Consider the following 23,293-nt stretch of genomic DNA (forward strand, 5'->3'; position numbering starts at 1 on the left):
GAATTCTTTTATTTACTTTTACAGATTTGACAATTTATTCCAAGTTTCTTAATTTCTTAACGGTGAACACATTCACTAAGCACAGCTACCAGAAACTACAAACAGTCCAGTTTGTCAAATGTACACATGGGTTTAGAGAGGAAACATTTCAGTGCTGGCTTCAGCATGTTCATACCAGTACCACAACAGCTGGGGTGATGATATATTTCTGTTTTTCACAATTTAAATTTTTTTAAAATGGCACAATCAACGCTAGTGCTGATAAGAACAATGGTAATTTATAATGTCTACGTCATATCATACAACCAACTCTCTCCTTGATGTAAAAATGCAGAGTGAAGGAAATGACATTTTCTCCTGTCTGAGAGGCCAAGAGAAGCCCAGGGGAGCAAGACGCTGCAGCTCTGCTCAACAATACAAACCGATGAATGAACGTGTGTTTTTTTTCTCCTCTGAAACTAGGCCAGCCTTCCCATTCTACGCTCTCAATACGTCAATCCACAGGGATAGTCTGAGTCTGTGAAGGCTGGTGCTGCAGCCACGAAACTTACAAGAGTGCGTCTTCTTACCTGTGGTTTGGACTCATCGATAATTTTAATAAAACAGCAAGAAAAAAAGCTCTCTAATCAAGAATAGGAAGCATCCAATTATACGGGGAATGTGATAGAAGAAGCTTCAGGGGCCAGAGTTGTGTAAGAAGATGGAAATCAAAAGAAAAACAAAAAGAGGCTCGTAAGTGTGAAGTATTTCTTTTTACAGTCCATATCCATCTGTTATTTATCCGACTTCCTCTGCAGTGATTAGAAAGTGCATTTTGATAGCAACCCATCTGTGACACCAACTGTAGGACAACAGGACACCTCATCAAATAAAAATGCTCACATCTAACAGTTTAAATTCATCTTACAGTGGAAAAAAAAATACTGCACTGACAGAAAAAAACAATGCCACAATGTTGATAATGTGTGTAAGTCATTCAGATAGCAAATAATTCAGATAAGGCTTTGTCCACAATGTGCAGCTAAAATCATGATACACTTCATTTAACATTATTTAACATTCATATGGTTAATTCATTCCTTCAATTACCGTCTCTCTCTTCAGATATGTACTCTTTACACAGACCATACGTTAAACTACCAAGAAATCCAAACAAAATATAACAAAAGGCAGATTGATTAAAATGGTCCCAACATATGGATATCAAATTATTTTCAAAGACAAGTGCAACACAAAACAACTTCACATACTAAACCCTCTTTATTCCACTTACAGTTAGTTTTCATCTGTGGCTTGTTTGTGGTCATTTACTGAGATATGTCACTTCAGATAAAACATCTTTATTTCTCAGCATGTACTGTGTCGCTGAGATTTCCCTGGCTCTCAATACTGCAAATACTTTGCATCTTTACTTGGTTTGTTGCTTCTGAAGGCTCATTTCTATTTAAGAATAAGCTTTCAAAAAATAAATTAAGAAAAAGATACTGAGTTCTGTTTTGGTGACCTTTAACAATCTCCTATGTATGTAAGCACCTTAAAAGAAAATCATTTTATCATTAGGGGATAAGGTCTTCAGGCAAAATAAGGTTCACATGAGGGCAAGAGGCAAATTTGGTTGACTACGAACGTTAAGGGCAAAAAAAAGTAAGTAAACTAAAAGTGATAAACACGAGGCAGCCAGGACAATTTTTACTGAAGACAAAGGACTTTTTCTAAAAACATGAGCAGATTCCCTGACACTCATCCAATGACTCAGCTACACCACGGTTTCTTTACTGTAAAAAAAACCCCAAAACAAAACAAAAAGCAGTGGCATGCGGGTTAATTTCTAGTAGCTGGTAAAGTTAAGCCCATGCAGGTTCGACGGGGGCAGCAGCAGCAGTGCATGCTGTACACCACACTGTAGCCATACTGACTGATGTGGTGCGATAGCCTCAGCCTTAGAAAAGCATGTAGCAAATATGTCTAGATATCTGAACCAAAACAATCTGTGCAGCAAAGAGAAAAAAATCTCTCACTATGTCAGTATTTTTGGTTATAGAAGATCACTAAGCAGGAAGGCATAGGGGTGGACAGGCAGGAGACGAGAGAGGAATCGGTCCACATGTCTGCAGTCAGTTTTAGTTTGAGGGTACAGCAGAGAAATTAATGCAAAGCTGGACAGATCTGTGGCAAACTCTCCGAAACCACCTTCAGTGAAACCGTTTCTCTCCATTCTGCCCAGTGATACATGGCTTTACGATACACATAATCTTAAGAAAATCACAATACTGAAATAAATAATAACACAACGATGACAGTAAAACATTTTCAAAGCTCTGACTAGAGCTGTGATCAGAGAAGACAAGAGGAGAGGAGGAAGTGTTCAGAGTGAAAACCCCCCCCGGTGACACAGCAGGAAGCAGAGTGTAATATGTGTGTTGTATTGTAGTGTATATCTTTGTAGCCCGTGTGTCCTTGTGACGCTCGGCTCTAATCACAGCTGTAAACAGTAAAGATTGTAGCAGGTTAAACCCTCAGCAGAGTTTTACCCTCGTACCTTCGAAATCTCTCCTCAGTTAAAACCCGTGCAACATTTCTTCTTCCAGAAATGCAGGTTTACGATTACAACAAAGCAACATCTCTAAGTTAAGTGACCTAACGAATAATCATCTGTGCTGGCACTCCTTAAACTATCCTACATAATTTACCTGGTATTGACATAAACAGCCCACAACGGAACTAAAACGGTCTTTACAAAGCTGTTCATCTTGGGGAACGATGGTCCCATCCTTCATATCGGACGCATTTTCTTTCTTCAAGGAGGAAGCTTCTAATCTTAAAAAGGGAGGGTGGGGACGGAGGTTAATGCAATAAATAAAATACATGATATATATTATTCATATTTATATATATTTATATATGTATAAATAATATAGTACAGATGATGAGTTCTGTCTTGGCTTGACTGTTTAAGTGTAAAATGACAGTATACAGAACAAAGCCTGGTTCGTTAACATTGGGTGGAGAGAGCAACATTAGCACTCAACTGGCTTTGTACTAAGACTCAGAATTCACTTTGTAGTACAAACCCAACGTATCAAGCTAGACTACAAGTTACCAACTTATTCCTTGTCTCAGCACCTCCTTTGGGGCCTGCTCTCGCCTATGGGTGCGTATATTCTCACCAGAGAACAAGACGATGACAAGAACGACTATCATAACCACTAGTTGAAACACAGGGGAGGGAGCTGGGCTAATCAGGGCCGAGATCACTAAGTCAGACCCAGGTTTCGATGGAGAGCGATCACTGGATGCACTGATCTGGTCCTGTGGCTTCTCTAAGAGGCAGGCGTTTATACAAGCAGTGGATGGATTAAAGTGTTTTACAGCCAGATTTAAACCAGCGGCAGCGACTGGGGGTTCCGTGCGTTTTTGTCGGAGAGGGTGCACCTAAGTGTAGGCGTGCATGTGTACGTTCAGAGGATGTAAGTACTGTACAGATGCATGATGAAAGTTCAGCATGTGGTGGGGTGTGTGTCCAGATTTACACCAGGGATAATTCAGAGGACTGGATACCAACAGGAGACTTTTCAATAAATATTTTGGACATAATTGCTCAAATTGTGTGAATACAAACCCTAATTTTAAGTGTTTGTGATGCTCACAAAAATGTATTTATTTCTCTTGTGATGGCTGTGTATGGGGCTTTTTGGGGCCAGTGGGTGTCATGTGACTTGCAATTCCAACAATGACCACTAAGCCAAAAGCGCTGTAGGGCCTTGGGTTAGACACGGGTGAGGAACCCCAGGTTGAGCGAGCCGGGGATCTGGATGGTTTCCAGGGCGAGGGAGGAGGGGTTGAACGGGAAGGTGACTGGATATATCATCTTTGTGTCCATCAACAACTGGGGACTCTCACAACGGTCTCGCAAGCGAGTCTGAAGGGTAAAAGAAGAGAGCACATGAGACAGAAATAGTTAATATGCAGTCAAACTTGATTTGCAGAAAAAAAGGCCCAATTTAAATATTGGAAAACCTAAAAATGTTTGATTTTGATTTTAAAAACACAGTTATACAAGTTACATCCCCACTGCATGATAATGCAGCTGCAAATGATTTAAATGAAATGTAACCTTGTAAATGTCTGCTTGGAGAAAGCATTAAAAAATATAAAACACTAAGCTCTGTTTAGGAAAAGGGTTTGTGTAGAGAAGGTCCATTTTGTAGCAGGTGGGTCAAAACATGCAAATAAATCAGTAAAGTCTTTTGAAATTCTGCCAGTTTATTAACTGAGGGTTGGAGTTACTCACTATCAAATTCAAATTAACATAACTAGATTCAATTTGTAAAATGGTGTTTCCTGGGGCATTCATGTCCTTAATTATGTTTAATAGTCTGTCCAGTGCTGTATTGATACATCTGGAGGAGATTACCTGTATGGTTCGTATGAATGCAACTGACACTCTCTCCTCAAACTCGTTGACTGGTGTGTAGAGGTTCAGGACCTTCACAATCTGAAAGAGAAGAAAAACTAAAAGGTTACTAAAAGAAACATTTTATCTACAGTTACCAACAAATACCTGGAGTTCTCCTCAGGTTTGTGAAATCATGCGGTCTCTACCTTAATCTTTCAAACGTGACTTCAGACTTATTACAGTCGGGATTATTTGAATGTGGTCTAATAAGAGTCAGGGTGTTTTACCTGAGCAGTGGTGAGGGCCTGGCACATGGAGCAGATGGCCTCAGCGTCCTCGTCAGTCTTCTTCTTCACCTGCAGCAGCTGAGCGGCCTGGATCAGAGGCTCCAGGGTCTCCTTGGCTCCGCATGTCATGAGACCTTTGTCTCTGAGCCACTCCTCCAGCTGGCTCACATTGTACCTACACACACATACACACGATCAGTAAAGTGGCTACAACAGAAACAACATTCAGTTAAAAAAAATGTCATCATATAAATCAGCCCCACTCTGGCGTGGCTCCTCTCTGAACAGCAGCAGCAGCAGCAGCTCCTACCTGATCTGCATGCCTTTGCTCCAGGAGCACATGTCCTTGCGCAGCAGCAGGTTGTTGAGGGTGACAGCTCCGATGATGTAGAACTGCTGCTTCACCACCTGCTTGATGAGCTCGGGGTCGGTGCCGTGCTGACACATGGTGGAGTGGAAGGCGCTGAGCTGCCGCAGGATGGAGTCCAGGGTGTAGGTTCCCTCGTCAGCGATACTGGACGTGCGCTTACGGAGACCTGTGGGCTTCACCCCAGAAACGCCCTGGATGGTCTCGTGTTCCAGCATGCCAGAGACTGTGGAGAACACACACACAAATAGTATTTGCATCATGCATGTAAGAAAATAAAAAAGAGCAGCACTTATTATCATTATTGTCAAAACTACAGTAGCATTAAATCGTATGCGCACTCAGACATGTACATTCACATACCTATCATGGGCTGGAGGATGTTCTCCATGCATTTGATCAGCTGCTGATAGATCTGGATGGCCAGGTCACTGATCACCTGTCTGTACTCTGCCAGGTCGAAGTTGGACAGAGAGTGTTCGTTTTGCCTCGATGTGTTGTGCTTCATGAAAGCCTGTGACACACAGACACCAGCAGATAGACTTAAAAAAAGAATGCCTTTAAGCAGGGTGGGATTTTTTTTATCATTGTTAATGATAAAAATAATTTACTAAATATCTTTAATATTCTGCATTTATATAAATGTATTTTTTTCTACTTACAAATGATGAAAACACAATAAAGAATCAAAACAACAGTAAGTTAATGATAAAATAATTTTAAAAAAAAACAACCTCCAGTCAGTCTCACCTCATCTCCGCTGTACTGTTTCAGACAGTGCAAGAAGCGGCAGGTGTTGGCCAACCAGAAAGACACTGTTTCAAAGTCATCTCCTCGTTTCTGAGGAAGAAAGACACAATGTAGTCAGTGAACCCGCTGGTACCCGTCATACTGTAACTCCACCAGACCCTCTCCACCTGCAACTTCCTGAAAACAACCATTTTAAGGATTGTTTCACCCAAAAGATGAGAAACATATTTTCTCTTATTACTGGTGGGATCTGACCACGGATGAACTAACCCCTTTAACCACAACACAAATATTATTAACAATGGCACCCAGAAGCTGAGTGCAAACACATTTACTCAGCACCAAGCACATTTGAGGGCATGTACTGACCAATGAGCATGAATATTCAAACCCAAACTACAAATGTCGCCCAAAACTCCATCCTCACTTGTTGGGATTTACATCATCCATCAGCTCGTGTTTTATATGAGGAGCACTGCCACACACACATACCTTTAGTATCTTCTTAATACTGTTGATGGTTGAGGTGAGCAGAGTGCGGACCTTCTGGTCATCGTTGACATAGTCGGCATGTCTCAGACACATGAATAGGATGTAGGCTGGCAGGCCTGGGATCAGATTCACGGCTACACCGCGAGGCTTCAGTTCTGGAGAGACAGAGGAGAAACGAGTTTAGTCGTGGACCAAGGCAACAAGGATGAAACTCACATGGTACAGATGTTTTTTAGATTTCAGACTGGATAAACCCACAAATCAAACCTTCAATTTCTAACACTGCCCTGCATTGTTCTTAGCTCTCAAAATGATTTCATGGAGTATTTTCCTCCCTTTTGAGAAAGGTCTACGTGAAACAAAGGCACAATAGATGATATATTTAACTCCAAAACCCACAACAGTTTCAGTGTTACAGTTGTTACTGTGGAACCACAGAGAGACACTAGAGGGCTCATTGGAGAACCTCTTTTTCTTACCCAGGATGAGGTTCTTGACCAGTTTAAGCTCATCCTCCTTCTTGTACTCCAGCATTCCCTGGAAGTCTTTCTCCCTGCGGGGAATGTTGACGGGGTGGATCGGCTCGTCCACCATCTGTCCTGGAGACGTCTGGCCCTCGGTTTGACCCGCTAGGACACACACACACACACACACACACACACACACACACACACACACACACACACACACACAGGACAACGTGACAACAAAGTCAAGTCTGCTCTGTTTTCTCAACACATTTCTTAACAAGACTTTGCTGAATGATGATTTGCCCCGTACCTCCCATCTCCCCAATCCTCTTGGAGTAAACCTTCAGCTGCTTCTTGAGCTTGCGGATGGTTCGGTCCTGCTTCTCCAGCTGCTCCATGAGATCCTGAAACAGATGACAGGATAAAGTGATGGAGAGAGGGCAAGACAAAAAGAAAAAGAAAAGAGAGTGAGAGAATAGTGAAAAGAAGATAAGCCTCCTCTGACTCTGACTGCTTCACACTGTCTCCCTCCAGTGGTAAAAATGAAAACTTCAGCACTTCTGTGAATCTGCAGCTAAAAGGCCAGAAGAAATGATGTATGCTCCTGCCATCAAAAATGTGGCGTTTAAATATAAGTGTGGATAAACACCTATGTCAATGAAAAACATATATATGTAGTCAAAAAATATACAATAATAATTTCTAAATTCTGAGAGAAGAACTGAAACTTGTCCAAAGTTCATTTAGCTCTGTCTTGGAAAATATGAATTGTGGAAAAAGAGCAAACACACAAAGAGGAGGGTGGGGATGGGGGGCTGAAATCAACATTAAAGCTGCTGGGCTGATTGTTTTGTCAGAAGAAGAGAAGTTGCAGGACTCATTGGCTGTTAGGAAAGAAAAAAGGGTGCAGAGCTGCTCCGCTGTGAGTTAGAAGACACTGCTGCAGAGTTAGAGCAACGCTTACTGCCATTTCATTCAAAACACACAACCTCAGTTAGTGCTAACACACATGCAAACACACACACACACACACACACACACTTGCGCGTAGGCAAACACGCGCTGTCTCTACATACAACCATCCGTCGTAAAATGATGACTCGAGCTTCTCTGGATGCTGTGGGGTCCTCGGCCATGAGTTCCTGTCAGGTGACACCATCCACACAGATGAGTGTGTGTGCGTGACACAGCGCTGTAAGTGGCTGCTTTTGTATGTGAAACCCAAGTGGGAATGAGACCACCAACCCAAACAGCTTTAGAGACAAGATACACTACACTGGGGAAATAATGTGTTGTCTGTGCTTCGGAGTGATGTAGTGGAAGTCAAGTAATCCTCGGCTGTGTTCATCGCTTGAAAAGAGCATTTGAGTGTGTTTGTGTGTGTGTTGTTGTTGGTGTGAAGCAGATTCTGGTTCGAAGGCACCAGAGTGATTTGTTACCGTTCTTTAGCAGAAATGTTTTGGATGCAGAGCACAACAACAACACAGCACCTCCCTTGAACCTGAAATCAATAATTTTTGTAAAATGTATTTTCTTCTAATATCCTGTCTGGTGGAAGACGATGATAAACACTAACCCTGCAATGTCGGCACAGCTGGAGATTGTCCGCAAGGTCTTTAGAGAAATGACGATCAAGTGTTCGGGTCACTGTCCTGACTGGCAATGCCACTTAAGTAACATCTGCATCCGTCTTATTTTATTGGTTGATGACTTTTAACTCTGTTAAATTGCTCGTCACAAACAATAATGAGGTGTGACAATGCACCAAGTATTGCTGTCTGTGATGTAATGGGGAGGAAATAATATGTGAAGGTGAAGATTAACCAATTTCTACCTTTAAATGAGCCACACACCAAAAAGGAGGCACATTGTACCATCCCAACCACTCCATGTAGCCACGGTGGGAGGTTTAGAACAAAGCTTTTGATTTATTTTCATTGCTGGCTACATCAGATCGGTCTATTATGGGCAGCATGTATATTATAACTTGAAATCTTGAGGTTATTAGATATGAAAAGTCTTTATTTGACTATTTGAGTATAAAACTTCATGTTCATTTGGAGAAATGCTTTAAAATCTAGATTTAAAAGTTTCACTGGCTGAGTATAAATTAAGCTGATTTCTACTTTGGTAACTAGTTACTTCAATTCTGTTATTGTTAAATTAACAGTCTTACCTGTATGTTTGGGATTCTGCCTCTGTCTGTGTATTTGTACATGAGGTCTCACTGTTGTATCTCTGATGTTTATGTTTTGTAAAGTGTGGCTCAGACTCTTTGTGATGTGCACTTTAACTAAACTGACATAGAAGTTACTTCTCTTCTTTAGCTTGCATGTGTCTGTGTGTATACGTGTGTGTGTGTGTCGCAGCGTACCAGGTTCTCGTTCGTGAGCCGGGTGATCTCGTGTTGCAGACTGGCTTCGATTCGGGCCTCTGGAGGTAGTTGGAGGTTTTGGGCCAAGAGCTGCTGCTGACGATTGTTCTCCTCCTTGACATTCTGCAGCTCGCCGCGCAACGCCTCCACCTCACTGTCGTAACTTCTACGCTGAGTCTGAAGCTGGTGCTCCAGTAACCTGAAGGTGGGGGCGGGCCGTGGAGACCAGAGGTGGAAGGAGAAGAAAGAAGGGGCAAGGACCAGTGTGTAAAAGACAAAACAAAGAATGGGGGTAAAGAGGAGATGAAGTGATGAGGGAGAAGGAAGAGGAGTGTGGCAGGTGAGAGGATGTGAGGGAAGACAGGAAGAAGATGCGGACAGGTAGATGTGCAGGGAGGGAAAGGTTTGAGGGAGAGAAGGAATATTTTTGTATGCAGAATGAAGTGAAGAAAGACCAGGAGAGAAAGACAAAAATGAGAGAAGAGGAGAGAAAAAAAATCAGCAAACAGTGAGAGAGGGAATGATAAAAGTGGAGGTTTTCACCACAGTGTGGTGGTGCAGGACAGCAGCATGCTGTGCAGCCTTGAGCGCAGCCTCTCTGAACACTCTCTTTATTCTGCTGAGTCATCAAGCTTCACGCTCTTTTAAAGTTGAATCTCGCCAATACAGTAGCCGGTCAAAAGAGTGAACAGAGATGATAGTTTAAGATGAAGCACTGAAGACTTGAGTCATCAGATCCAAGTCAAACAGTGCTTGTGAACAATTCTTAGGGTTTGTTTTAAACATCAGGAACAAAGGAGTTTCTGTCACTGCAGCAGTGTAAGCTGTTAGTGATGAAACAACTGATCAGCTGGTAAATCCACTCCTAGCATCAAAAAAGCTATACAACATACCAGTATCACACATCGCAAACACTATTTGAAGCAAGCTCTGCAGTGAACATTGAGTTACATGAAGCTGTAAACAGGTTGCCATTATAAGTGAGTAAAACAAGGTTAGTAACAGGATGAAGACAAATTCTGCTGCAATGTCTCATAAATAAAAAGGAAAAATCAAAGCAAAGCGCTGTATAAATTACTACACACTATATATTATGGAATGGACCAAATTCTATGTCATTTTTTATTGTATTGTAAAGTCCTATGCCAGTGTCTTGCGCCAAAAACATCGTTGTCTACCTTGGCAGGGCTTGTGTAAAAGGCCATATCCATAAAACATAGAATAGCGTCTTAATGGCGACTAAGTATAAAATAATGGGTGTGTGAATTTGGCAGCAAAACCAGCTTCTAAATCTGTAAAATGTTCTGATTAGTCAATAAGGCTCCCAGGTCACTAAGACCTAATAACAAGCAGTCCTAATGTCCAAAACTGGCAAACAGCTGGACAAACAGGAAGGTAGATGGGAGAGGAAACTCTGAGGTTGGGAAGGCGTGAGAGAGAAAATATGTGAATGAAGAAAACCAGCAGTACACATCCTTTCCTGTGAAAAGGCAAACGTGTCATGCTCAAAAATCACACTTGTGTTTGAAACACAATAACACCTGATGGTCTCCTTTAAGCCCTGATTAACCAGCCACAGCTCTCCGTCCTCATTCAGCTTATGGAAGTCTGGAGCGGCGGATCTGACCGACACACAGCACAAGGGAACATGAACAACACAACAACAAAATAAAATGTGGGATGGGTGGGTGGGGGGGGTGGGGGAGACAGACTAGACGACGTGGACAAGAATATGGTTATTTAAATATGAGATGTCGGCTGGTTGATGTGTGTATGCTTCTATCTACCTTTTGGTGACTATTTGGCCATTTCATCATGCTGGTACCAACTCACGTTTCGTTTCGTATCTTGTGTATGTGCATCCTGCTGTGTACTGTGCATTTTCTACTGAACATGTATATTAGTTGTATTTTATACCAGTGTCACTGTGTGAGTGACTTTTTTCCTGCATTCATTGTGATCTGCTGACTGAACTCTGATGTGGGTGTGTGAACAAAGTAGGTCACAAGCAACAAAAGGAGCAACATGGGAAAAATGAAAGGAGGAAAAAATGTAGTGATGCACAGCAAAACTTTTTGGGAAACTCTGGGGAGTTAAAATGCAAAGAGATGATGGTTTTATTATCTTAAAATTTAGTTGCGTAGACATTGTTCACATTTGCTGTTAATTACCTACTGTAGTTACATCACCAAGTGTAATTAATGCGGTAGGTAAGGCCAATGAGATGAGCACTACTGGCTGCAGAGGAAAGTGGATTTAATAAATGGAACAAAACCTGTGGAAAACAAGGGTGGGTACTAGCAAAAATGTTTTAGGGTCTATAAACATACACTTCCTTAAAGGTGTGCTGCACATCCCTGAACATAAAAACATGATTAAAGACGTATAGTAACGTATAGCAAGTGGGTCAATTCATGCAGTATTCATGCCAAACTCATTCCATGAAGCTGAGAGAGGGGGTCCTACAACAGCATTAAACCTGCTGCACAGTGAGTGTGAGGACGTCACTCTGTGGATCTACGGATTGATAAAAGTCGTATTCCTTTCAGCTCTGACGTGTCCATGCTTTCATGCCACACATTTTCTTATTGCTGCCCTGTATATGGAGTTCTGCAACAACTCCAAAGACAGACCAGAGCTGTTGAAACCACAAAATTTTCATTGTTTAGAGGTAAACTGGAAACTATTTTGAGTCTGATCCTTCAGCAAGACACTCGACTCTTGTTAATGCTGAACTATCAAAACACATGCAGGCCTACAATCCCCGCAACTTCACTCAAAAGCCAAATACAAGTTCCTTGACTGCAGTGAGTACCAGTAAACACACACCTTCTGTTAGAGCATAATAAAGAGCTAAACTGTAGCTAGAGCTGTTATATTATATTCATCATGCTGTTAGGGCAGAAAATGCCACGCAAAGCTACCCAAGCTTTCATCAGCACAGCAGTGTGAGTCTGCTGTTTCAGCTTCAGTAGTATCAGATCATTTGTATCATTTTTTAACCCTGTTCAGCAACAGCGTGGCCATGCATGCTCTGCTCCACGATGCATAGGCCACGTCTCATCCGTTACCTGAGCCTACTCAGGAGATCATTGACTTCCAGCGGCTTACGTATGAACCTAGGAGATCTGCACGGGACAGAGAGGCGTTCACAAACACACATACGTTCACATGCAACAATCAGACAGACATCATATTGGAGCTTGATAAGATATTAAAATGGACAAACAAAAGTTAAAGGAGTCAGAGACATGGAGACGTGGAGGAGTAATGGCTGTAACATAGTACCTGTTGGTGTCTTTGAGGCCTATGTAAGCTTGTTTGAGTTCGTCAGCATCCTTCAGTTTAGACACATCCTCAACATAGACAGACGGCTCTGTCATGGTCTCCTGGAAAAAAGGAGAGAGAAGGTGGAGGAGATATTAGGAAAGAAGGATAAACGAGAAAGAATAACACCACATTTATAGCTGCTTGTGAAGCTGCATCACAAACCACATCATCACCACGACTGCTGGGATTTTCATATGGGTTAGGTGTATGAACAAAGACAAGAGAGTCAATGGTTTCATTAGTGTGCATTTACACTGCTATGAGCAGTCAGCGTGTGTTGTTGCTGACGACTCTCTGCCAGCATCAGTGTCGCTGCTGGCTACGACTGTCCTTTTACCCTGACAATCATGAGCCAGCTGGAGCCTCAGGCTGACACAGTGACAAGCCATCAAATGAGACAGCCATCTATCTACGGGGAACATCAAGGCTGTGGGCTCTTTTTCTAGCTCTCAGGAGACAAGAGGTGCTTGTATGAGCTTGACACTTGAGCACCGGCTGATGAGTAACATGGGCTAAAGGTCACTTGTGATCAAAGTTTGGATAGTTTTTGAGAGTGTTGGAGCAGGGTACATTTGACAGCTGTGTGACAGTCTCATATTAAGACAAGAATTAATTTCTGCACATGATGAGATGTAGACAGAAATTCACATCATCCACAGGCCGCAATTTGAAATTTAACTTGTCGAGAGCTTGGGGGCCAGCGTACTGAATGTACTACAGACTGCGTTTACAAGGATGGATGCTAAATGGCTTCTGTAAAATGACCACAGAGCAGAACTCTCAGAGACGTTACAAATAATCCATGAACCCATTCAGCCAGACAAAGGACGAGACAGATGAGATAGTCAGACTGCAGCCAGAGGAGAGGACAGAGTCTGCGTGTAAAGCCTCTTACAGTAAGAACTGCTGATCTTGTGTCACAGCAACTGATTTTACTGTGGTTTTTGTGTCATCACCAGGCTTAACAGTGTATTTTGTTCCTAACCATTATTCAGTTCCCTGTTTTGTTCTGGTTCCAGTGTAAATTATTGATGATAAATTCCATGATTTCAATGTGGGGTTCTAAGTATTACTATGTACTATGTGTTCAGATTAAATTCTTTGTTGTAACCACTTTCTCTTAACGTGCTCTCTTTACTTCACTCATCAAATTGAGTGTGTGATTTCCCACAGCTCCCTGAGAACAGGAATCTTTCATTCAGGGGAACAAGATCACGTGGTGACCGAGGGAGAAGTTTTTCATTATACAGAAAAGTAGCGCCTCTTTAAGTCTTGTAGAAAGTAAAAAAATGTTTTTTTCATTTTAGGATACTGACACTAAAACCTGAAATTTGCAGTTGATGTTGTACTTTTGCAACCACCAGCAGCTTTAGTATGTTTAAGTTGAGGCTGATGAAAAGTAAGAAATATCCACCACTAAAACAATACAAGACACTTCATCCATAGCTGTTTTTTTTTTTTTTAGGTCTTATGTATTTAAGGGGTCTGTTTTAATTTTGCTAGGTGCTAGGTGTTACACTTGTTTCTGAAAGAACCAAGAGCAAACTGGACATGGATCTTTTACTCTGTAGTTTGCAAATCAAACTGATTCTGCTGGATCAGCTTTCTTCACTGAGGAGGTTTTATAGACACGACACACCATGAAAGTGTCAGATTTTCATGCATGATGCAGTTTTTCAACTGTACCTTCTCATCCTGTGGGAAAGCATGGATGAAGGAGAGAAGGTGGAGACAGGAGAGTTAGACACACTGAGGGTACAGTGAAAATATTTGCAACATACAGTGTGGACAATTTAAATGTGAATTTGCCCCAAAATCTAACCAAAGAGTGCTCACTCTGGTTCAAATGTCAGTCAAAAAATGTTTTTTTAATTAGGATTGGACTACATGAACACAGCATAAGAGCTATTTATCAAATATCAATTTTTTGTCAAAATATATTTAAACTGATCTTTAGTCCGTGAGAGATCTCAGCCAAATTCTTTTGTTACTCTTGTGGGATACAGACAAACAGAGAAACAGACTGGGGTGGAAACACATAAATGTAAGAAGGTGGATTCAAGCAAGCAGCACACCATCCACCGACATCTACTGTAGCTCCACAGTTAAGACCCCGTGTAAAAAAAATAATGGCACCATTTGACAAAAAGAGCCTAAATGTTTAGTTATATGTCGACGTTTACAGCCTGAATACTAACAAATGATAAGATACTGTCTTTACCTTGTGGTGCATGGCTTCCTTCTGGCTCACCAGCTGGGAGCGCAGGATCAGCACCTCCTCCTTGCGAACCTCCAGCTCCTCACAGGAGGCATTGAGCTGATCCAGCAGCACCTTGTAAGCAGGGGAGCCTGGGGCACCGGCGCCTGTAGCTGCGTCACCCAGCAGGCTTTGCCTCATCTCTGCCAAGTCATGTCTAAGCTTCTTGTTCTCTGACTCCAGCTCCTGACGCTGCGAAGTGAAACGACTCGGCGTTACGGTCAAAGTAACAAGTGAAAAATTAGGCATTTTGAAGTTACCTGGCTTTGGATTAAGCATTTCTCAGAAATCAATGGATTTCAGTTGAAGGATGTGTTTATGCATTTTTTGTACTTCACCCTAATATGACTACTTACCTTGAGCGACTCATACTCCAGCTCTGCCCCACGAGCCTTTTTAAACTCTGCATCATCCTGAAACAAGGAGCAAAAAATGGTGATGAGGAAACCTGTTGGACCGGAATCAGGTCAGCCTTATAGGAAAAAAGGTTCAGCAAACCTTTCTTCCAATGTCTATATCTATCTATCTATCTATCTATCTATCTATCTATCTATCTATCTATCTATCTATCTATCTATCTATCTATCTATCTAAAAACTAATGACACACTTGGATTGTGTTCATAATTATGAGAAGCCTCTTTACAATTACAATTATATGAAAGGAGTCTGTATGTTTACAACACTTTCCCATCGGTTAAAACACTGCTATGAGGCCTATAACATTAAGTGTTATGAAATTTATTAATAAAGTGATACATGTCAGAAGGACCATGTCAGTACCCTGGCTCTAGCCCGCTGGAACTGCTCCTCTTTGTTTTCCAGTTCGTTGCGCAGTGACTGCTTTTCTTGCTCCAGTTCTGTGAGACGTTTCTGCAGCTTGAGGGTCAGAGAGGTGTCGATTCCTCGTGTCACATCCTGCATGACAGTGAAATGTTAGGAGAGTATTTGCCCAGTAGAAAGTATTTAAACATCAAAGTTCTCGATCCATAACTCAAACTGTGATGAACACATTTCAGAGTAGAAACCATGTCTGGACATTTCCTCTTATTAAATGTGATAATATTTAATGCCAACATGCTTACTTCGGTGGTACGGGAACCTTCTTCCAATTCGGCGTACTCTGAGTTGTAGGTGTACTCTGACTCGTTGCTGCTGTGAGTGGAATCTGTTCTCCTGTGACCAGGCTTGGAGACATTCTTTGGATTGGAGAGAAAATCAACAATTTAAACTAGAAAACAATAAAGTTCTCCCTGCTGCATAATGGGTGACACCCATGCATTCAGTTCATGTGCTGTCTTAGTGTTTTGTCTACTTTAGCAGGTAGAGTAGAAGAAAGCTGTATGATTGTGCACACACATAAGGTAAACCTCTCATAAATAATGACTAGTGGTGTGTGTAAGTGTTTCTCACCGAGGAAAGAGCCATCTCCTCCTTCAGGTCGTCGTATTTCTCCTCGAGGCGAAGGTGTTCTGTCAGGAGATTCTGGTAGCGAGACCGCTCCTCGTTCAGATCTGTCTCCAGCTGCTGAGTTTCCTCTGCTATCACCCGCGCCATTTTCTCTGATGAGACAAAACAATACGTAGTTAAAAAAAAAAAGAAACATATTGTGTGGTTTAGGAGACAGCTATATGTTTCTACACGATGAAGACGGATGTGTTGCAGTAAGTTAGTATGATTTATGTGGTGATGTTCGCATACCTGTCATCTGCTGACTCTGTTCCTGAATCAACCTGTTCAAGTCGTCCTTCTCTTTCTTCAGCAAGCCATTCTGGTCCTTCAGCTCCGAGACCATCTAACCACACACAGAAATGACCCTTCAGTAACATCTTGTGAAAAGCTGGTGTAAAACTGACTGCACGTTGAATGTGAAATGATCAGTCCTACTGTAAATGTGACTGATCCACATCTTTCATTCAATACATTACTGTAACTCCTAAGTCTCAAAAGATGCTCAAAACAAGTACTCCTCATTCTGAAAAACCTCCTGGGATATTTGAAGTAAAATACAAAGAGTTATGTTCCTGCAGATCTGAATCCCAATCAGCTGCAGCAGTGTAGTTTTAAACTTTGACCTCCATGTTGAGCGACACAAGAGAAAATAATGATTAATGAAATAAACACAAACAAAGATTGACTGATGGATTTAAAGGAGAAGTTCCTTTTGTAGTTCCATAAATTAGTGAATTTTAATTAATCACAGGTCATGAAATTTCTGGGTAAGAACTTTGTTCTTGAGTTTACAGATCAAGATCAAAATATAATAAAAACAAAGTGCACAACTTAAATCGCACTTACTCACTCACGCACGTGCGCGCACGCACGCACACACTCACACACACACACACACACACACACACACACACACACACACACACAGTTCAGTGGCTACCTCACTAGAACGCTACTCTATCTCCTGTGCTCACCTGACCCGGGGCAACTCTGCCCCCTGAGCCCACCACGTGACCTTTTCCCCTTGGTTCGCTGTGTCTCCTAAATTGGGGGAAAACTGTTTTCCTCTGATGCCAATATCCATATTTATGCAAATATAGTATTCAGTAATATGCTGTGTACTTCTAGGGAACTATGGGAGATTCTAATTATTAGGAGCCCTTTCTATGACCTTTTTTATTTCACAGTCACAGTCTTACTAAACCTGGAAAACTAGGAGAGAGGAGAGAGGACGGGTTGTTTAATGAGAGTAGAGAGAAGAATCCACTTGTTTTCAGTTGGGCCATATCAAAAAGTGAATTCTTGATATTCAAAACCTGTTAACCTAGGAAAAGGTGAGATATACAAGTAAAGCTACTTTACTTGATCTCAGACTAGGAGGAAATAGAGCAGGAAAACAACAGGTAACAGTAATGATGTGGATCCTTCCTTACTTTCTCCATTTCGTCCCTGTATTTCTGCGCCCAGTCCTCGATGGTCTTCTTCTCCTGCTGCGTGGCACTCAGCTCCTTCCTCAGCCGCTCCAGTTCCTCCAGCAACGACGTCACCTGGTTGGTTTTGTTCTTGGCCTCCTCCTCCACCCCACGCAGTCGGCTCAGCTCGCTGCGCATTCGTTCGCTCTCTGCTGAGTAGGTATTCTCCAGGCCAACGAGCCTCTCGTTGATTGACCGGTTTTCCTTGCTCTGGATAAATGGTAAAACAGAACAGTAAAACACCCCAAAAGAATCATAAATAATGAGAAATAAAAGGATATGTGAATGAATATATTCTTATGTATAAAAACAAAAACGGGGGAGAAAAAGTCAACATCTCACCTGCTCGTCGATCTTCCTCTGCAGTTGCATGATCTTGTTCTCCATGCCTTTGTTGAGCTTCTTGAAGTGCTCCACTGAGCGAGCCTCGATCTTCAGCTTCTTCAACTCGCGCCTCGCCTTCATCCTGCGGATACAGCACTGCAGGTAGACGATGGAGACGAGGCAGCGCTTGTACCAGCACCGAGCCAACCAGCCACGAACGCGTTTCTGAATGATCACCGCCTTGTGCTCCCGCAGCAGCTACAGAGAGGCACAGAAACAGTCAAGGAAAGGCAGAGGGAAATCAGAGCTCATGTATTACTGGGGATCTAAAGCAGATTCTCTGGGGCTATTTTGAGATTTTACAATATTATCTGTGTGTCTTACCGCCTGGTACTTCTGCCGGGCCATATAAGCTCTGAGGATCGTCTGCATGGCCAGTGCAGCAGCCTGCTTCTGCCTGTAGCGTTTCTTCTCCACGTACATCCTCTGGTACTTCTGGATGATGGTGGCGGCCTGAGTGCGACGCAGGAACTTGGCCAGGCTGAGGAGAGCCGAGATATAAGCATCTCAATCAACACATATTTATAATATAAATATTACTGTGAACCTTGAACCTTTCAACTTCAACTTATTTGACTGCAATGGTACTCAGAATGAATTGTTTTACCCTGCACTTTCTTATGAGTCAAACATAGCGGTCATAGGAGAGGCAGATGTTTTTGCATGTAATTGTTCTGTATGTGAATGGCTGAAGGAAGCAGTTGACTCACCAGCGAGCCTGGTATCCTCTGGTGAACCTCTGGATGGTGATGGCAGCGCTGCGCTTTCGCAGATACTTCTTCCGTGCCAGCCAGCAGCGGATGGTTTTCTGGATGCGGATACATGCAGCACGCAACTTGTCTGCCCTTAACTTCTCCAGATAGGCAACCTGACCGGCCCTGAAGAAGATCTTGGTCTTACCAAACTGGTATTTATCTTGGTCCTGAGGAAAGACAGGAGCAAAATTAGGGGTAAGACATCGATTAGATGGACGAAAAGAGACAGATGTACTGTGCAGTCACAAAGAAAATGCACAAATAATAATATATATCTCTTAATTTTCTGACCTGCACCAGTTTCTCCAGAACGTTTTTGCAGGTCAACTTTTTGTCAGGAAGCACGTCCTTCTGCTTCATCAGCACTCTGTAACGACTGAAGAACTCCTGGTACGTCCATCTGTGACACACACAGACGCATTTAGAAAACCACTACAACCCAAACATTTAACTCCTTTCTTTTTGTAGAGTTTAACAATTTATCACAAAAGTAAATGTATAAAGAGGGAAACAGCTAGCTTTGCTGTTTGACTTCGTCTCTGAAGAACTACCATTTAATTCAGTGCAATTTTGCATGTTAAGTTGCAAAATACATACTGATATTATCCTGTAAGGTGACTGACATAGAAACCCTGACTTAATACTTCTATACATGATATTCCAAACATTCTTGTGGGAACAAGTAATGGGAACAAACACTCACTAATTTCTAAGGTTTTCAGAATTGATATTGATCTAAAAGATATTAAGGTGACTAATAAGCAAAGCCAGACAAAAGTCCAGTTCTGGGGTTCAGACAAAACAGTTTCCTCTACAGAGAGAGAGTGATGACAGATAATAAAGACACCAAATCAGAAGTGTGCACAACACATCGTAAACATATCAGAGTCATTAGGAGTGTTGCTGGGATGCATCAGTACCTGGATGGGAAACCTGCAGCAGAGATGCGGATGGTCTCCAGGACACCACAGGCTCTGAGCTGCTGCACTGCACGTTTAGGATCAAACCTGCCGACAACATATAACCACAGTCAGTATGGCCACCATGAATTACACCTGAGCTAAGATGGTGACTAAGCCTGAGCACAGTGCTTGATTCAATGAGGGCAGCAATGTTTTAGGAAAACTGAGCAAGTTGTCATGAAAGCAATTTAAATAAATGAGTGCAGTGTTACTAATATCTAAAATCTAAATTGAGAATATGAAGAAGTCTGAAGTGGGCGAAAGAGAAAATGAATCACTTTGCTGCCACAGAATAATTGCTAAACTAATACCAAAATGATTTACTGTCTTCAGTTTCTTAAATTCAAAAAGAGAAGAAGACATAAAACAGAGAGGAGACTCACGAGAAGGCCATCTTAAAGTCATTGGGTTTGATGCAGCGGACGTAATGTGGAGTGGTTGCATTCAAAGTGTCCATCAGCATTTGCAGAGAGTTACGAAACTACAAGAGAGGACCGTCATCATCATCATCATCATCATCATCACCACCATCACTTTTGTACTATTAAGCTGAATGAATGTTTAAAAATCAACTCTGGATAATTGGCATTCATGTCACAAACTGCTGTTCATAGCATTATAATCAGTATTAAAACAATGTAATGCTAATAGATGAAGAGTGTACTAGGGTTTTTTAAATAGGGTTTTTCTTACATCTTGACATTAACCAAATGAAATTCATAAAACAGCATCAGTCTAAATAACTAAACACTGGAGAGATGATCAACCTGGCAGCCGACTGTCTTCTTGTGGTCCTTGCTGCTTTTTTCTCGGCTCTTGTCAGGTTTGATGCTGAGGCGGGTCCGGCCCCCAGTCCCTGGGACCTGACCAGTGGGAGTGGTGGCTTTCTCCTCATCGTGGAACAGCTCCACTAGCAGGTCAAACTGGGAACAGCACCAAATACAGTCAGCACCAGAATAGCTGAGGGTAGCATCAGACACTGCAGGCAATACTTATATGCTGAGAAATAAATTAATGACAAAGCATTTTTATCACTCTTGATAAAGAGTCAAAGCTTCAGTGCAACTACTGTATATCATACATGAGTAAAACTGCACTTTCTAACAGTCTCTTCCTATAGCCATGCGTTCTGGTTTTCTTACTTACTGCGTAGTGCATATAGGCAAAGGCAAAGCAGGATGACAGATATATTTTGAGCATATTGATATTTTTTAAATTTATAAACCTTAACATACAAGTCAAGTAATCAAGTGTAAAGACAGTTTGACATGAGAGTTAATTAAACTCAGCATTTTCACAGCTGAAAAGCTGTTTGAAAGGTGAAGTAGATGAGTGAGTAGATGTCATTTGATTTGTTGATTAGCGTTTGTTAAACTCATTCACAGTCAGACAGTTGTTACAATGTTATAAAAAGCCAATAAACATGACAAAAAGGTTATATTTTGTCATATATGGCAGTATGCTGGTGACATATATGTCTGCAGGATATTATTTTGCCACAATGTTATGACATAAGTAGTATCATGTACAATGTATGCCCTTTAGTAAAGCACACGCACACATCAGTCATGTTCCATATAACACTGGGGTTATATGAGGAGGATGCTGTGTTATCTGTGCAGCTTCATGTCCTCCTGCTGTGCTCAGAGTGTCGCCATGCTGCTTCTCTCGCCACCTTCATTAAGCAGGACAGCCAGAGCCACAAAGGCTTTACGTGCTGCTCGCTCTCAGCATCACTCTGAAAACATAATACCCTCCTTCCTTTGACCCTTGTTTTTATGTCCAGTCCCCTTTTCTCAGAGTGCCTTTAGTGCTCCCCATGCAGCAAACAAAAGGCACACACACACGCACACACAGAACTTCAATCTCCTCAGTGCTGTTAAGTCAGTGCCGGAGAGAGAGACGGAGAAGGAGGAAAGATAAAAGATAAAAAAAGGAGCTAAAAGAAGAGCTACAGGCAGCCCAGCGTTGTAAGAACGCCTCTGTTTACCTTCTGCTGGCAGGGAAGGGTTGTCATGATGAGGACAGAACCAAACATACATGGACAACATATGGAGACACAGTGACAACAGAAACACAATGACATTAAAAGGAAAGGTTAAAGGAACCAAAAACCCAAAGTTCAAAATCATTACCATCCCCATCAAAAACTACAATACACATCTATGATTCCAACCGAAAAGGAAATAAAACCAGGCAGACTAATGATGATGATGTACAGTACAGTGATGTGAAGAGCATGATGGGATGATAATTTTTGATCAATGGGATTCATTACAACTGAATTCCTGCACAATATGAAATACAACAAGTCTGTGGTTGAATCACAGCTACACAGGAGTGGCTGGTGTTTTTTCTGCTGTAATTTTTGATCCTGTTCCCAGATCGCAGTGCATCACAGGAAATAATAGCATCAGGCATTTCTTTAATGCATCGCACTGACTAGACTTGCAGGCAGATGTCTTGTCTGTGAGACTCTTGTGTGCATCTCGCAGGTCACAGTACAGTTTTGAGCAGTGCGGGTACCATCTGTATGTGGAGCAATTACACACTGAAATATTTAATTGTTAGTGTTCAGAGGTTTGAGATAACTGCATCCTCTTTATCCTGGATTTGTCATCAGTAAACTGCTGCTTTTTTGGTGCTGGGAAATAGAACAGTGTCGCATCCCGACATCAAGATGCTGGTGTGTGTTGCCCTTTGAACTTTTTTCATTGTGAGATATCAGGTTCATCCAGTCAACCAAAAAATGTTTAATCTTTTAGTACAGCAGCATATTCTACCTCCACATGTTGTATGTTACTGTGTTGATGATGATGCAATGAAAATAGTTAGTTGCTGAATGTTTGCAAAATAACTGTCAGTTATTCTCTGTCTGTTATGAGTGGTTTAAAAACAGTTATGCAAAAAATAAAGTGGGTGAGTACCAGGTGACTAGATAAGGCAAGCAAATAACGTCTTTAACTGACATTTTACACATGTGTATTAAACCCAGGTACAGGTAATCACCACACACACACACACACACACACACACACACACACACACACACACACACACACACACACACACACACACACACACACACACACACACACACACGCGCGCAAACACACACACACAAGAGATGATGGGATAAGCTTGGCAAAGAACTAAAAGAAACTTAATTAGACTAAATCTCATTAAGAGGTCATTACAATTTAATCCCAATTGTTTAACCTCCTAAGACCCGAACTCTTGCATGGCGTGCATTTTTAATTTCTCTTTGCTATTTAGGCTGATTGGGACCTGATGAGTGTAACAACAAAGAATTATGTTTTTACATGATGTAGTTTCTGAGAAAAATGATGTCCACATATGAGGACATTCGTCTTCAATTTAGATAGAAACCAATAAAGTCACAGTTGAGTAATTATGTAAAACTATTTATTTGGTGCCAGAACACAGCAGCATTTTCCTGAGTGCAAAAACAAAATGAGACGGAACAATTGTGCCCCTTTGAGCAATATGGCTCATTTGAAGTACTGTAAAACAGTTGCAGAAAGA

At 41.7% G+C, this 23,293-nt stretch overlaps 1 protein-coding gene across 3 annotated transcripts in view; it reads right to left on the reverse strand.

Annotated features, from left to right (window-relative positions):
• Position 1: 1 nt before the first annotated feature.
• myo5a (myosin VA) overlaps positions 2 to 23,293 on the reverse strand; it is a 55,263-nt gene continuing 31,971 nt past the window's right edge. Inside the window, exons 15-41 of one of the 3 annotated variants that reach the window (XM_022746011.1) lie at positions 20,515 to 20,670; positions 20,131 to 20,228; positions 19,706 to 19,792; positions 19,077 to 19,185; positions 18,741 to 18,952; positions 18,355 to 18,511; positions 17,989 to 18,228; positions 17,608 to 17,856; positions 16,424 to 16,517; positions 16,136 to 16,284; positions 15,808 to 15,921; positions 15,506 to 15,640; positions 15,080 to 15,136; positions 14,688 to 14,915; positions 14,153 to 14,161; positions 12,425 to 12,525; positions 9,137 to 9,335; positions 7,839 to 7,904; positions 7,073 to 7,166; positions 6,772 to 6,921; positions 6,293 to 6,447; positions 5,801 to 5,890; positions 5,414 to 5,564; positions 4,994 to 5,276; positions 4,684 to 4,858; positions 4,415 to 4,495; positions 2 to 3,919 (exon numbers count right to left, since the gene is read on the reverse strand). In XM_022746011.1, the coding sequence (XP_022601732.1) occupies positions 3,767 to 3,919; positions 4,415 to 4,495; positions 4,684 to 4,858; positions 4,994 to 5,276; positions 5,414 to 5,564; positions 5,801 to 5,890; positions 6,293 to 6,447; positions 6,772 to 6,921; positions 7,073 to 7,166; positions 7,839 to 7,904; positions 9,137 to 9,335; positions 12,425 to 12,525; positions 14,153 to 14,161; positions 14,688 to 14,915; positions 15,080 to 15,136; positions 15,506 to 15,640; positions 15,808 to 15,921; positions 16,136 to 16,284; positions 16,424 to 16,517; positions 17,608 to 17,856; positions 17,989 to 18,228; positions 18,355 to 18,511; positions 18,741 to 18,952; positions 19,077 to 19,185; positions 19,706 to 19,792; positions 20,131 to 20,228; positions 20,515 to 20,670 (3,792 nt within the window). In that variant the 3' untranslated portion in view covers positions 2 to 3,766. The remainder of the gene's footprint in view (positions 3,920 to 4,414; positions 4,496 to 4,683; positions 4,859 to 4,993; positions 5,277 to 5,413; positions 5,565 to 5,800; positions 5,891 to 6,292; positions 6,448 to 6,771; positions 6,922 to 7,072; positions 7,167 to 7,838; positions 7,905 to 9,136; positions 9,336 to 12,424; positions 12,526 to 14,152; positions 14,162 to 14,687; positions 14,916 to 15,079; positions 15,137 to 15,505; positions 15,641 to 15,807; positions 15,922 to 16,135; positions 16,285 to 16,423; positions 16,518 to 17,607; positions 17,857 to 17,988; positions 18,229 to 18,354; positions 18,512 to 18,740; positions 18,953 to 19,076; positions 19,186 to 19,705; positions 19,793 to 20,130; positions 20,229 to 20,514; positions 20,671 to 23,293) is intronic. The other 2 variants (XM_022746021.1, XM_022746029.1) reach the window with 2 other exon arrangements.

The sequence above is a fragment of the Seriola dumerili genome, unplaced genomic scaffold (assembly GCF_002260705.1).
Source record: "Seriola dumerili isolate Sdu_G_001 unplaced genomic scaffold, Sdu_1.0 BDQW01000003.1, whole genome shotgun sequence".
Taxonomy (NCBI): domain Eukaryota; kingdom Metazoa; phylum Chordata; class Actinopteri; order Carangiformes; family Carangidae; genus Seriola; species Seriola dumerili.